The 13431-nt window shown below is 58.2% G+C and overlaps 1 protein-coding gene across 1 annotated transcript; it reads left to right on the plus strand.

The window, feature by feature from the left end:
* The first annotated feature begins 468 nt into the window (after positions 1–468).
* MB (myoglobin) lies at positions 469–10171 on the plus strand. The gene is made up of 3 exons (XM_038550726.1): positions 469–820; positions 5696–5918; positions 9485–10171. Exons 1-3 carry the CDS (start codon positions 726–728, stop codon positions 9629–9631), a joined length of 465 nt encoding a protein of 154 aa, XP_038406654.1. The 5' UTR covers positions 469–725; the 3' UTR covers positions 9632–10171.
* The last annotated feature ends 3260 nt before the right edge of the window (positions 10172–13431 follow it).

Raw genomic sequence — 13431 nt, forward strand, 5'->3', positions numbered from 1 at the left:
TGCCTCAGGGGGGGATGTCAAGCAAAGCTTCTCAGAAGGAAATAGCTGAGTAAGGCTGTGAAGGCCACTAAGCCAGGAGTTTTCTGGGTACAGTGGGAAAATTCAGACTCCACGGAGCTGTGGGTTTGCCTGGGCTTCAACCAGCTATAAGGGGTACCACCTTGGCTCCTGCCCTCCGCCTCTGCCTGGGTGAGGGGCAGTCTGGCAAAGTGGGCGGGCTGTGGACAAGGAGACTCTCAGGGCCAGGCCAGCCCCAGGACCAGCCAGCGTGCTGCTGCCTGAGCTTGAAAACATGACAGCTCCTCCTGGGATGGCTGACAACGGGGGGAGTTGAGTTTCAGGCTGCTGGCTTTGGCTTTGATGGTGCCCTTTCTGCTGGCCTCGGAGACTCCAGACAGTGGCCCAGCCTCCTCCCTGCTCTTGCCACATACACAAACACCCCCACGCCCCTGTGGCCTGAGTTGTCCTACCACCCCACAATGGCACCTGCCCCAAAATAGCTTCCATGTGAGAGCTACAGAAAGGAAAAGATTAGACCCCACATGAAAAGAAGGGAGGAGGAGAGAAAGAGAGAGAGAGAGTGAGCGAGCCGTCAAGTGATCTGTGTCAAGCTTCAGGGAAAGTATAAAATCCCTTTGGGGCCAGGCGATCTCAAACCCCAGCTGTCAAAGCCAGGACGCCGAGTCAGCCCGGACTTGCTCTTTTTGTCTTCTTCAGCCTGTACCATGGGGCTCAGCGACGGGGAATGGCAGTTGGTGCTGAACATCTGGGGGAAGGTGGAGACTGACCTGGCGGGCCATGGGCAGGAGGTCCTCATCAGGTAAAAGGAAGAGATCCCATTGCCTCTGTCACCCACCCCTCAAAGATCAAAGGTGTGAGCCTGTAAGGTGGAACATTTGTGTGGGGTTGACCAGTTGGCTGCATCAGTTGAATTTATTAAAGCCCCCGCTTGGTTCCCCTTTGCTTTGTAAGAGTCAGGGACTTGAGTCCGGGAAGGGAGAAAGGAAAAGGGATCCAGCTCATGCCTGTGTCAGCAGCAAGAGAAGACTGGTGCTCAAACCCTGGGTGCCTTGTGCCCACCAAGAGGAATCCTAGAATTGTAGACAGAATGAGCAAGGGCCCCGAGACGTCTCGTCCAGCTGCGTCACTTAATGGATGAGGACATAAAGGACCTGAGCGGGGCAGGACCTCCCCTGAGTCCTGTAAGGTCTGTAAGCTGTCAAGGCTAAGACATGGTCTTCTAGATGAGACCTGCAGCTCAAGAATTGGCTCTGCCACTGAGCAGCTGTGTGACCTTTGGGATGGTACACAACCTCTCTGAGTCTAACAGCCTCTCCTCTACAATGGCGGCGGGGTGGGGGGGATGCTAATATCTACATTTTCGAGTGGAAGTGAGAATGGAATAAGATAATGCGCGTGAAGGGCCTGGCACTGTTCCTGGAATATAACAGGTTCTAGAAGGTGGTAGTAATTGTTATGGGTGGAGCCAGACTACGGATCTTCACAGTACGATAATTAGAAAACAGAAGACAGAGGCCCATTTCGTGACCCCAAATGTTGAGGAAGGCTTGAATTCGAGAGCTCTGAGTGGTGTGGCCTCCAAGCACGGCTTGACTGCTATAGCAAGGGGTTCCAGAATACGCAAAAGAAAACAAAATCCCAAGCTTTGTCCATAAAGGATGGACTGTGGGACTTTCTTTTCCCACTGCCCGCCACCCCAGATGGTGTGAGACCCCTCTCTGGTCCCTTCTCTCGTGCTCTGGGCAGCACGAGTCAACCATGTAACTGGACGTAAATCAACATTTCTGCAGCTGGGAGCAAGGGGACCTTCTCCTTTGTCAGCCAGATTTTCCTCTCCCACTCAGGTGTCTTTCCAGTCTCCCTCGCGCTTCCGTTCCCACTCCCTCATCCAGGGAGAATGGCCAGGCCCATAAGCTCTGTGACCCGAAGTCCGAGCCCTGGGTGGCCACGCTAGAAACGTTGGGGAAGGGTGGTGGCATAATTGGGGTGTCCCCTTATGCCTTTCTCCGCCTGTCCTCTGATAGCAGGCTGCAGGGGCTGCAACAGGTCCTGTCTGGGGAGACAAAAGTACCCCCCAAATTGACATCTGCTCTGCAGCCACATTTACTGTGTGACCTTGGACAAGTCACTCCTCCTCTCCTGGTCCTGTTTGCCTCTTGGTTGTCTGCCAGGGTCTCTGAGGTCCCTCTCTGCTCTCAGGTCCTGGCATTCCCTGAGCCCATGCTCCTCCCTTGCTTTTGGAGAAGAGGCAGGGTTGTTGGGGTTGGGGACCAGTTTGCCAAGTGCAAGTCTCTCCAAGGTGATCTGGGGGCCACCAGCCCCCCAGGGCAGTGACTTGAAGGAGACTTGGAGTATTATGTCATCAGGGGAAACATTCCCTCCTGGCCCAGGGTGGATCAAGAAGACCTGCCAGGGGCCAGGGGCCAGGGATGAGACGTGATGCCTGAGACTCTAGGGCCCTGGAAGGTCCCAGAAAGCTCAGTGCCCTGCTGTGTCCTAGGCTGTGGGACGTGCAGAGACCGGAGATCATGACAACCGGTCCCGCCCGCTGGGTGTTGGGGTCGGGCAGGAGGGCCCCCCTCTGTGTGGAGGGCGGGGAGGGGATGCTAATTCCCGGGGCTGCACGTGCCTCTGTGAGAGCTAGCCTCTTGGTTCTGTTCCAGCCCTGAGCCTGGGCTTCCTCAGCGACCTTGGCAAGGTCATTGTCCTCCACGTCTGACTGTAAAAGACAACAAATCTGCTCCACTGAGCCTGCTAATAAAACACCGAGGGCTTCGCTGCAATTACATGATCACAAAGGGCTGGAACGAAAAGGCCCGAGGGTCGCTTGGAGAGCCTGGCTGCAGGAGCCGGGCAGGGGCCCCGGACCGAGGGGGCTTCCGGGTGTGCTCCTGCCTTTCCTTTTCTTATATTTTTGCATTTAGGCCAAGAATTTTGAGGCCACGAAATGTTTGAAAATCACTGCTGGTAGCCAGTACTTCTCTTGTTACAGAGAGGAAACAGGGCCTGAGGGTCATTGCCAGCCAGGGGCGACTGCAGCAGGACCCCAAATCCCTGATCCTGATGGCGATGATGGTGATGGTGATGATATTGGTGACGGTGGGGGCCGTGGCAGTGATCACGGTGGTGGCGACAAGAAGGAGGGGTGAGGACAGCGAGTATGGACACGTGCACCCCACCTGGCCCTGTGTTGGGTGCTTCATGCATCTTCACTCACTTAAAGCCTCACAAGTGCCTTATGGGGTAGATGTTATGATCACCACCCTGAACAGAGAGGTTGAGTGACTTGCCCACGGTCGCACAGCTGGAATTCAAATCCAGGCAGCTCGGACCCTGGCCTATCACACGCCCGCTTGGGAGCCCCGCACTCCACTGGTCCCCTACCCCCGCTCCTGCCACACCAGAGGGGGCCCCCTCCTCAGTCCGGTTCTTGGGTCTGGAGCAGAGAAGTAGTCCTCGGAGCAGGTCCCAGTCCTCAGTCTGCCGTGTGGGTGTCCGATGGGGCCTCCATTCAGAGGATGGCTGGGAGGGGGCCTCCTGGGCCTGTGACAAGCGAGGTGGGTGGATGTGGGACTGGAGGTAACAACACGGGGCTTCTGAACCAGTAGAGAAAATCTGTCCACCCTTCTCTGTGGGGTGAGGGGTTTCCTCTGTCCATTTGCAGGTAAACCCAGGTGTGGCCTTGTGTGGCTGCCCGGGGCTCCCGGCAGCAGGACCATGGGCCAGGGGAGGGAGGCTCCAGAATGGTCTGGGGGTGCTGACTAGCCCGATTTTCCCACACTGTTCAAAGTAAATCTGGGCTCCTTTTGCTGGCTCACTGGTGGGGAAGGTGAGGCAGGGGTCAAGCCTGAGGATTTGGAGGCTGAGATATCAGCTAGACCGACCCTTTTGGTTTATAGACGGGTGAGCCCTGAGCCAGAGAAGTTGAGTGACTTCTTCAGCGTCACACAGCACATTAGAGGCAGCAGGGACTGGGCCTCAGCTTCCACAAATCTCAGCCCCGTGTTCTTTCTCCATCACCTCTGGGAGCCCCCCAGGATATCTGCGATCCCCTGGCTGCCTTGGGTGCCAGGTCCTGGGGCCTTTCCTGCCCCCGACAGGCTCTCTCCAGTGTCCTGACATCTGGGCTTCACCTGCGGGTACTGGGTCTCGCGTCTGTCAGGCAGGGGGTTGAGGATCATTGTCACCAGATAATAAGTGGAGCTCAGGGACCCTTGGGTGAAAATTGCCGGAGAGGAGCTGTCAGTGCACAAGGCTTGGCGGGGCTGGGGCTGGTGATGTGGTGACGCGGGGCAGGGCGAGGACAGCCCTGGGCGATCTGGGGAAGCAGGAGGGATTGGCTCCTGGGGGAAGGATGTGCTCCCTGCTGGTGCTACCCTGTGCACGCCTGTGTGTGTCTGGGCGTGTGCCCGTGAATACGGGTGTGTGCCGTCGGATGTGGTCACAAACAGGAGCGTGTCAGCGGCAGGGCTGCAGGCCTCGGCGGGAAGTTATACAGGACAAACTTTCCCAGGGCCTGAAGCCGGGGGCGGGAAAGCCGAGCAGGTAGTGTCACCCCTGCCAACACTTCAGGCTGTGACACACCACCTTGGGTGTGAGCTGTAGAACCATCCAGCCCCTGCAGCAGGCCTTGCCACCACCGGCCAGCCGGGTGACCCTGGGCATGTCACCTACCTCTGTAGGCCTCTCGCCAACAGGTGAAATGGGGAGAACCACCCCTGCCCAGGCGGCAGGTAGGACTCCCTTCAGCCAACACCCACCTTTCCACAGCAGGAAACGCAGGTCCAAGGTTCAGGTGGATGCTCAGGTTCACGGGCAGAGTCCGTCTGCGGCCAACTCACTGGCTCCGGGGCAGGTGGCTCCCTCCCCTGCCCCACCCCAGGGGCCTCACCATCTTACTGTGGGAGCCCAGAAGGGACGCAGTGGGGAGGGGGTCCAACCGCAAAACAAGCAAGTGCTTTCTGAGCCTGAGAGCTAATCTGGAGGGGTAGTGAGCCTCCTGTAGCTGGAAGTATTCAGGCAACCAAAGGATGATCCCAAGGCAGGAAGCCGCAGGGATGGCCCCCCGCTGGGTCTACTTTTTGGGTCACTCAGGCCTTGGCCCTGCCTCACACCCGCCCTGTAATGTCGAGTTATGATTTATCCCCTCTGAGCCTCTGTGTGCTCATCTGTAAAATGGGAGATGCAGGTGCACAGCCTGCAGGTGCAGGGCCCAGTGCACAGGGGGTACCATCAGATCCAGGGTCCTCCAGCCCCGGTGCCCCTCCCAGCCCCCCACCTCTAACCGTGATGCCAGTTGGTCACTTGCCCTCCAAACAACTTGGAGGAGATTGGGGTGAAGCCAGGGAGCCAGGCCACCACGTCCTCCCTCCTCGCCTGGCGCAGTAGCAGACGATGAGGATGGGGAAGATGGTAACGGGGAGCCCCTCCGCCACATGCGCTCGGCCTTCTCGCGCTCACGTAATCACCACTACGGGTGGGGCACCAGTCATCTGTGTGCTCAGATGAGAAAGCTGAAGCACAGAGGTGGGGGACGCACCCAAGACCACCCAGCTGGGAAGTAGGGGGGCCCTGGCTGGAACTGGTGCCTGGCCACCTCCAGACCCTACTGCGCGTCCCAGTGGGGTGTCCCAGACACTGCAGTGTCTGACTGCAGATCTCCCTGTGCCCACAGGCTCTTTAAGAACCACCCCGAGACCCTGGATAAGTTCGACAAGTTCAAGCACCTGAAGACAGAGGATGAGATGAAGGGCTCCGAGGACCTGAAGAAGCATGGCAACACCGTGCTCACCGCCCTGGGGGGCATCCTTAAGAAGAAGGGGCATCACGAGGCCGAGCTGAAGCCCCTGGCCCAGTCACATGCCACCAAGCACAAGATCCCCGTCAAGTACCTGGAGGTGGGAGGCAGGGCAGGGGCGGGCAGGGCGGGCAAGAGGAAGGAGGAGCCTCGAAAGGGGTGTGATTTGGGCCTGAGTTCCAGCTGGGCCGCTGATGCATGGGTGACCGCTGTGCTTCCTCTTTGTACCCCCTGTTCCCTTATCTGTAAAGGGGAGCTGTCGCCTGCTTTGTCTTCCTCCGGGGGTCACAGAGACTAAACCCATTTCTCCCCCAAATCAGGATGTTATTCAGAGGAAGCAGGGGTGCACCCCTTCCCTGCCCCCTGCGGGAAGGTACCATTCTTGTACCCACTGGGCAGATGAGTAAACTGAGGCACAGGGAGGGGTGATAGCTTGTCTGTGGCACACTCCCAGGATTCAAACCAGGGGCCGACCCTCTGCTTCTAGCCCCTGTGCCACGGGAAGTGGCAGGACAATTGCTGGGGCTCCATCCTGGGGTAGGGGTGGCTGGTGGACGGGGGGAGTTGGTGGGCAGGGGAGAGTCTGAGCTGCAGGTCTTGCCTCTACAGCCAGTAGGGGGAGGGGTGTGACAAGAGGAAGCACTGGGGTCAGGGGGTGGTGGAGAGGGCCTCAGGGGGATAGGAGCAATCCGTGGAGGTGGGAGCAGTAGCCAGGCTGGTGCAGGGAGGAGGATCAAGATCGTGGTCATCGCTACCATGAGGAGGGGTGTCGGGGAAGCCTTCACCTGGATGGCTGCGTGGAATTCCCACAGCCTCCCCCAGATGAGGCACTGCATCCAGGGCTCCTTCTTCTCTGCCACAAAGGAAGTTCAGAAGTAGGGAGTCCAGAGCTGGCTTGGGGGCCCCACAGCCACCCGGGGGCAGGCTCTTTCCCTGCTGCCGATGTTGGCGTGAATCCCCAAAGTTGACTCCTGGTCCAACGTGGCTGCGAGAGCTCCAGCCATCCGTGCTATACTCCAAACAGGAAGCAGGAAGAAGAGAGGAAAGCTCTCTTTTAGGGAGTCACAGAAATTCCATCCAACAGTTTTGTTTACGTCTCACTGGCCAGAAGTCAGTTGTAAGACCACATCGGTCTGCACGGGAACCGGGGATGGTAGGCCTCTCGCCGCTGCAGGTACAGCTGGTGTTCTGTTACCCAGGCAGAGGGAGAAGACGGACATGGGGCAGGAATTAGCAGACCCCGCGCCAGGCAGGTGTCCTTCTCATACCCACTGCACAGATTTGGAAACTGGAGGCTCGGAGAGGTTAAGGAGCAGGCCCGAGGTCACACAGCTAAGTAGCCGGTGGCTACGGTCTGAGCTGCGGTCTGAGCTGCGGGCCCTGGGAACTCCGGCTCTTCACCCCTGTGGCACCACGTCTCTCAACCGCCTCCACCCATGTCTTCAGGCCCTCAGCCTCCCCCCATGCACCCCACAAATCACAGCTGCCTCACAGATCACACCCAGTCGGCCCTGCCCGCCCATCCGTTCAGCCTCACACACGTGAGGAGCGGGTCCTGCCTTGGAGATGCTGCGCACGCTGCGGCCCCTGCCCTCCCCATCTCCTCTTGGCAGCAGAGCCCTGTCCATCCCCCGGGGCCACCTCCCCTGCATGTGGCCATCAGCTGCTCCATCCACCAGCACCACCCCCCGCCCCGCCTCACCCCTGCCAGGGCACCTGCCCGGCTGTACTGTGATTTCTGCATCTCCCCAGCTGCATCTCTGGGCTGGGGCATGAGCTCCTCGGGGGCAGACCCCCGCTCTCCCATTTCTGAACCCCAGTGGCATGTGGTGGCCTCACTGTACAGCCTGAATGAGCCTCTAGGGGGACCGGGAAGCAGGCTCAGAGAGAGAAAACGATGACTCAAGGTCACCTCGCAGGCCCAGGGACAAGAACCCAGGTCTACTTCAAACAAGTTTAATTCACTGCAAACCCTGCAAAATCTGAGGCGGAGCCCCGGGGTCCCCCCACCCCGCTGTGAGACCTCCTCCCATGCTCTGCAAAGGGGCTGCTGCTCCCCAGCTGGGACGGAGGGGACCACAGAGGGCGCTGGGTGCCAAGGGCAACTTTTCTCAATTGTCCGGCTGGCCTGGCCCACACTCTCCTAGATGTTAGTGGCTCTGCCCCAGGGCCACTAGGGTCTGAGTGGGGAGACCCGATGGGGTCGCCTGAGCCGCTGTTTTAGGGTGAAGTCACACATAGGGGTCACAACAGAGCAGGGCCTGGAACCTGGGTATCCCACGGTCTCCAGGGCAGGGTTTACGTCACGGTAGCCCGAACCCCCTCTCTGTTGTGTGACATTTATGACCTGAAGGGTGAGCTTACGCACGTGTCCAGATCGGTGCCCAAAGGCAGGTGTTTGTGGAGCTGTCCCTGTCTCTTCCTTTTTCTTTCTTATTTTTTGAGAGCGAAAGAGAGAGAGCATGAGGGCCGGGAGGAGGGGCAGGGGCAGAGGGAGAGGATCTTAAGCAGGCTCCATGCCCAGTGTGAAGCCTGATGCGGGGCTCGATCTCACAACCAACCTGAGATCATGACCTGGGCCGAAACCAAGAATCTGACGCTTAACCCACTGCGCCCCCCGGGCGCCCCGCCGTCCCTATTTCTGGGCAGAACCGTGTTTACTGGGTGTTGCCATTTGTGCCTCTTGAGGTCTCTGTCAACATGTGCCCCCCGCCACCAGCCTGTGGTCACTTGTGCTCGGGGTGAGAAAATGGGAAAAGCCAACCGAGGTGCGGTCCCTGCGTCCGTCCCTGGCTCTGGCGGCCGTTTGTCTACAACCCCCTGGGTGCAAATTCCAGCCCTGCCGTCCACTTGCTATGTGATCTGGCTACATTCCCGTCTGGGCCTCTGTAACCTGATACCGCTTGGTCCACCGGCCAGGGCTGTGGTTGGCATCAAGTCTTGACTAAATGTCAAAAAGGCCCAGTGGCATTTTATGGCGCTGAGATCTTTCAGTGGCTAAAGCAGCGGTGCTGTAGATGTTCCTGGGAATGACGCTGTGGGTGTCTGAGCGCACGTGGGACGTGAGGTTGATACGGGACAGGATGGGTCCTGAGGGCGAGCAGTGGCCCTTCCTCGACCTCCCTCCTTCCCCCTCCACCAATAATTCTGAGCACCGGCTCTGTGTTTGGTATAGAAAATAGGATGCTCTGCCCCCCACCCCCACCAGCGCCCACACAGGCTACTTGGAGCAATAACCACACTAAGCCACTGAATGCAAAAATTAAACATACGTGGATGGAAACAGTTTTTTCCTAGATTTTCTGGCTGCAAAATCCTGGGTAAAACCATGGAATAGGAGCATTTCCCTTCCCTCTGGCTGCCAGCGCGGAGGCAGTGCCCCGGGCCCCCGCATCCCCAGCACTAGCTGAGGAGGGTGGCAGGTGAGCCGGCCCACCTGGCTACGTGACCTGGAGCCCGTACCGAGGTGGGCCTGGCTCCCCGGGGCACCTGTCTTACAGGGTGGTAGGGAGCGGAGGAACGAATCCACGGACAGCCCTTGGACGCACGCCTGGTGTGTAGTAAGCGTAAGCGCTTCATAAATGGGCGTGGAATAAAGAGAAGGGGGCGCTCAGCCTGATTCCCGTCTGGCTCCTGTGACCCGCACCCCTCTCCTCCCCACTGCAGTTCATCTCAGATGCCATCATCCAGGTCCTGCAGAGCAAGCATTCCGGGGACTTCCACGCCGACACCGAGGCGGCCATGAAAAAGGCCCTGGAGCTGTTCCGGAATGACATCGCCGCCAAGTACAAGGAGCTGGGGTTCCAGGGCTAAGCCCCTGGACGCTGTCGCCCCCACCCACGTGGGCCCCGGGGCCCCAGGGGCGGGCGGGTCTGATCTCCTGTAGCCGTGTAGACTTTGCTTCTGAGTGTCCGCTTTGTTGATGAGAAGTGGGCGGGAGAGGCTGTGCAGGGTGGCTTCGCGGGCCTGGGGCCTGGGCCCCTTGTGGAGGGTCACCGCCCCGGGGGCCGGGAGGAGTGTGGCCCTTTGCTCACTGTGGCCCACAGAGTTCTGGTCACACTTCTCCTCTCTCCTAAACTCCAGCCCAATCCCTCCAACCTCCTCAAACTCAACCACACCTTCACCCTCCCCTCTGATCCCAAATCCAAGCCATAAACCAAGGCCCGGCCATAAGAACGCTCTGATCCATCACTGCCCCCCAGTGTCCATCTGTAATGAAAAAGAGGTCTGGACAGAGTGGGCCAGCCACCCCCCAGCCCGAGGGAGGCGACATGGATCTGGAACATAAGTGTGCCTTTTCTCAGCGAATGGAGTGACTCACCTGGTTTTAATAAAAGACCCTGCAACATCATAGTCTCTGTCTGGTGAGCTTCCTCTCCTGGAGCAAGTGAAGAGGGCCCCAGGGAAGAAACGGCTGGGATTGTGTGCGCAGACAGCCCTGGGGGGTGGAGGCAGAGGGAGAGGAGGAGAGGAGGGAAACAGACGGAACCTGCCCTCCTCAGATCACCCTCAGTGGCAGGGACCCCATGCGGGGCATGGGGAATTGCAGGGGCTGGGTGGTGAGGGGAGCCCTGTGGGTGGCGGAGGTGGGCTGGTCACCAGACCTTTGCACCCAGAGGCAAGCAGTTGCACCCAGAGGAGAGGCCTGGGGGGCGAGGGGGGGGGGGCGGTCACCGTGGTTACAGCAACTTCAATAACATGCCAAGGACACTGCTAGTGAGTGACAAAGCCGGGTTCAGAGCTGGGGAGGCAGCGGGGACTCCAGCTGGGGAGGCAAAGAGGTGGCCAGCCAGGGGCGGGCACTGACCTTCTGGCCACAGAGGAGGGACAGACGCAGGGGAAAGAACTCACAGACACGGGCCAGGAGACACGATCCACATCTACAGATGCCGAACACGGACAGGATGTGTGGTCTTACCACAAGGACCCAGAATAAAATGTTATGTGACCGTGGCCACCAGGCAGGTGGCAGGCTGGAGCCCAGGCCATGGACAGGGGCCGGGGGAGAGGTGGCCCGGGGCCATCGGAGTGCCCAGGCCGGGAGGGCCTCGAAGCACGTAAGACCCCGGTGCTAGCTCCGGGAAGCTCCAAGTCCTCGGCCCCATAAAGCTCTAGGAACTCCTAGAACCAGTGACCTAGTCACCTCTGCCCTTGAATCCCCGAGGTCCAACTGCCTGTGATGAGCCCGACCTCAGACCACGCCAAGATTCGCGGCGGCAGCTGAACGGGGCAGGGCTCCTCTGCTAGTGTAGACACGTCTCAAATCCTAAAAGGCTCACCCATCAGGCTGTGCTGCTGTATCCACGGTCCCCCTCGTAGGGCTTTGGGAATTCTGCCATCTGAGAGAGTGGGAGGGCAGGGGAGGGGAAGTTCGGGTCATGGAGCCTGGGGAAAATTCCGTGCATTTATAATAATTCCGTTGAATGCGCAGGCCGGGAGCACTTGCACGTAGGCCCGTGTCCAGGACCTGGAGTTGCCGCAGGCTGGTCCCTGCCCTCGAGGGTTGGCGAGCTCGGGGGCCCTGATAATGAGACCGGGGCAGAATGGATCAGGGCTGCAGAGAAGTACCGGTCACGTGTCATTCATTCAGCGCACGTTCCACGGATATTCGCTGGGCACAGCCGGTGGGAGAATCTCCGTGCACACCTTTGATGTGCCCAAAACGCGACCTCTTTTTTTCTATCTGGGATCCTCACTGTGGCTCCGAGGCACATGCTCCGTCTCAGTCTCCTGGAGGTCGGGCGCTCTCGGGTCCCAAATTTCCTTGGGGTTTTGGCTCATTCTAAGGCGGTGTCCGTGTGCCAAGTAGTGGCGCGTGTGGGCGGGAAAGTGGCGACCTGTGGCTGTCATCTTTTCCCAGGGGTCCTCAGGGAGGCTGCAGCCCACCTGGTCCTCACTTAGGGTCCTCATCAGGTGCTTGGGGAAACCCTGAGGCTCTCCCAGGCTCCTTCTGCCTGGGCCACTTCTTTGTAGGACCACCCCTGCCCCATGAGGGCTTCACCTGGGATGGGAGGCACAGATTTCCTCGGAGTCTAGACCCTACGGTCCTGTCTGAGCTTTCCCAGCCTCCTCCGGGGTTTGGCAGGGGTGCGCAGGGGTGCCCTGTATGGTTGTACAGGTTGTGCACTCCACATGAGCACTGGAGGACAGAACCAACTAAGGGCAGCATTCGGTCTGTGCTCCAGTTGCCAAGCTGGGCTCCCAGAAGGGGTGCTTTTTCCTACATCACACACAAGCACCTCCAAGAACTACTTTCTCTGCCCCCCCCCCCCCACTGCAATCAATCTGTTTCTTTTTCAGCTCTTCTCCTTCTGACAGTTCAGAACATTTTTTTCCAGCCTGGGAAGCAGGGATGCCTTGCGATTTCCTCCAAATCTTTGCCCTTTCTATGTGTTCTTTCTGGTCCTCTCAGGGCCTGAGCTTTTGAATCCGCAAATCCACACAAGAGACATGTTTTTCTTGCTTTCAGCAGTCACGTCTTTTCCTGAGCCTGGGGCTCAGAAATGCCTTTGCTGTCTGAAAAGGAAAGAGCAAAAGAAGAAAAGAAATCCTGCGGGAGGGAGCAGAGCGGGGGGAGGAGTAGGGGCGAATATTGTACAAATGTAATCCTGCAACGGCGTTTATTCTGCTTTGATTCAACGAATATTTATTGAGCAAACACTATGTGCCGGGCTCCCGACTGGGACGAGGCTCCGGGCCATAGGACAAATGTGTCTCTGCTCTCATGGATCTTCTGTGGCACGAGCCTGGGGAGGCCAGAGACTGTGCCAGGGCTTCAGGACGGTGTTGGGGGGTGGGAGCTGGTATGTAGAGAGGGTGGGAGACAGTGTCAGATGCAGGGAACCAACCTCATTAAGAGAGGCTCTCAAATTCACTCGATGGGGCGTTCGCCAAATATTTACTGAGGCCTGCATCGTGCCTGGAGCTCAGCTCTGGGGTCTTGGTAGAGCGGACAGGCCTGGTCCCTGCCTTTGGGGAGAACATGTAGGGCTCCGGGCCTGGGGGTGGGGCTAAGGCTGAATCCTGGGGAGTCGAGGGGGACGGGAAAGTCACGGCGACGGCGCCGGATCAAGCAGGGCTCTCCAGAGAAACAAACCAATAGATTTATTTTTTAAGATTTTATTTATTTATTCATGAGAGACACAGAGAGAGAGGCAGAGACACAGGCAGAGGAAGAAGAAGAAGCAGGCTCCATGTAGGGAGCCCGATATGGGACTCGATCCCGGGACCCTGGGCTCATGACCTGAGCCAAAGGCAGATGCTCAACCACTGAGCCACCCAAGGGTCCCAATAAATCTTAACAACAGCAACAACAACAACAACAACAACTCAGTAATTCTAAAGGAGATAATAAATGTAGGGAAGACAACATTTGAAGGGATATTTTATATAAATATTTTATATTTTAAATGTAAAATCTCTCTTCAAATGTGAAATCTTTTTTTTTTTTTTTTTTTTTTTAAAGATTTTATTTATTTATTCATAGAGACACAGCTAGAGAGAGAGAGGCAGAGACACAGGCAGAGGGAGAAGCAGGCACCATGCAGGGAGCCTGATGCGGGACTCGATCCGGGGTCTCCAGGATCACACCCCGGGCGGCAGGCGGCGCCAAA

This window comes from Canis lupus, chromosome 10 (genome assembly GCF_011100685.1).
Source record: "Canis lupus familiaris isolate Mischka breed German Shepherd chromosome 10, alternate assembly UU_Cfam_GSD_1.0, whole genome shotgun sequence".
NCBI lineage: Eukaryota > Metazoa > Chordata > Mammalia > Carnivora > Canidae > Canis > Canis lupus.

Bases quoted from the DNA above. Each gene is read 5' to 3' on its own strand.
- MB (XM_038550726.1), top strand. From the start codon at position 726: ATGGGGCTCAGCGACGGGGAATGGCAGTTGGTGCTGAACATCTGGGGG. The intron at 821-5,695 runs GTAAAAGGAAGA...CTGTGCCCACAG, and splicing joins GGGCAGGAGGTCCTCATCAG to GCTCTTTAAGAACCACCCCG. The intron at 5,919-9,484 runs GTGGGAGGCAGG...TCCCCACTGCAG, and splicing joins TCCCCGTCAAGTACCTGGAG to TTCATCTCAGATGCCATCAT.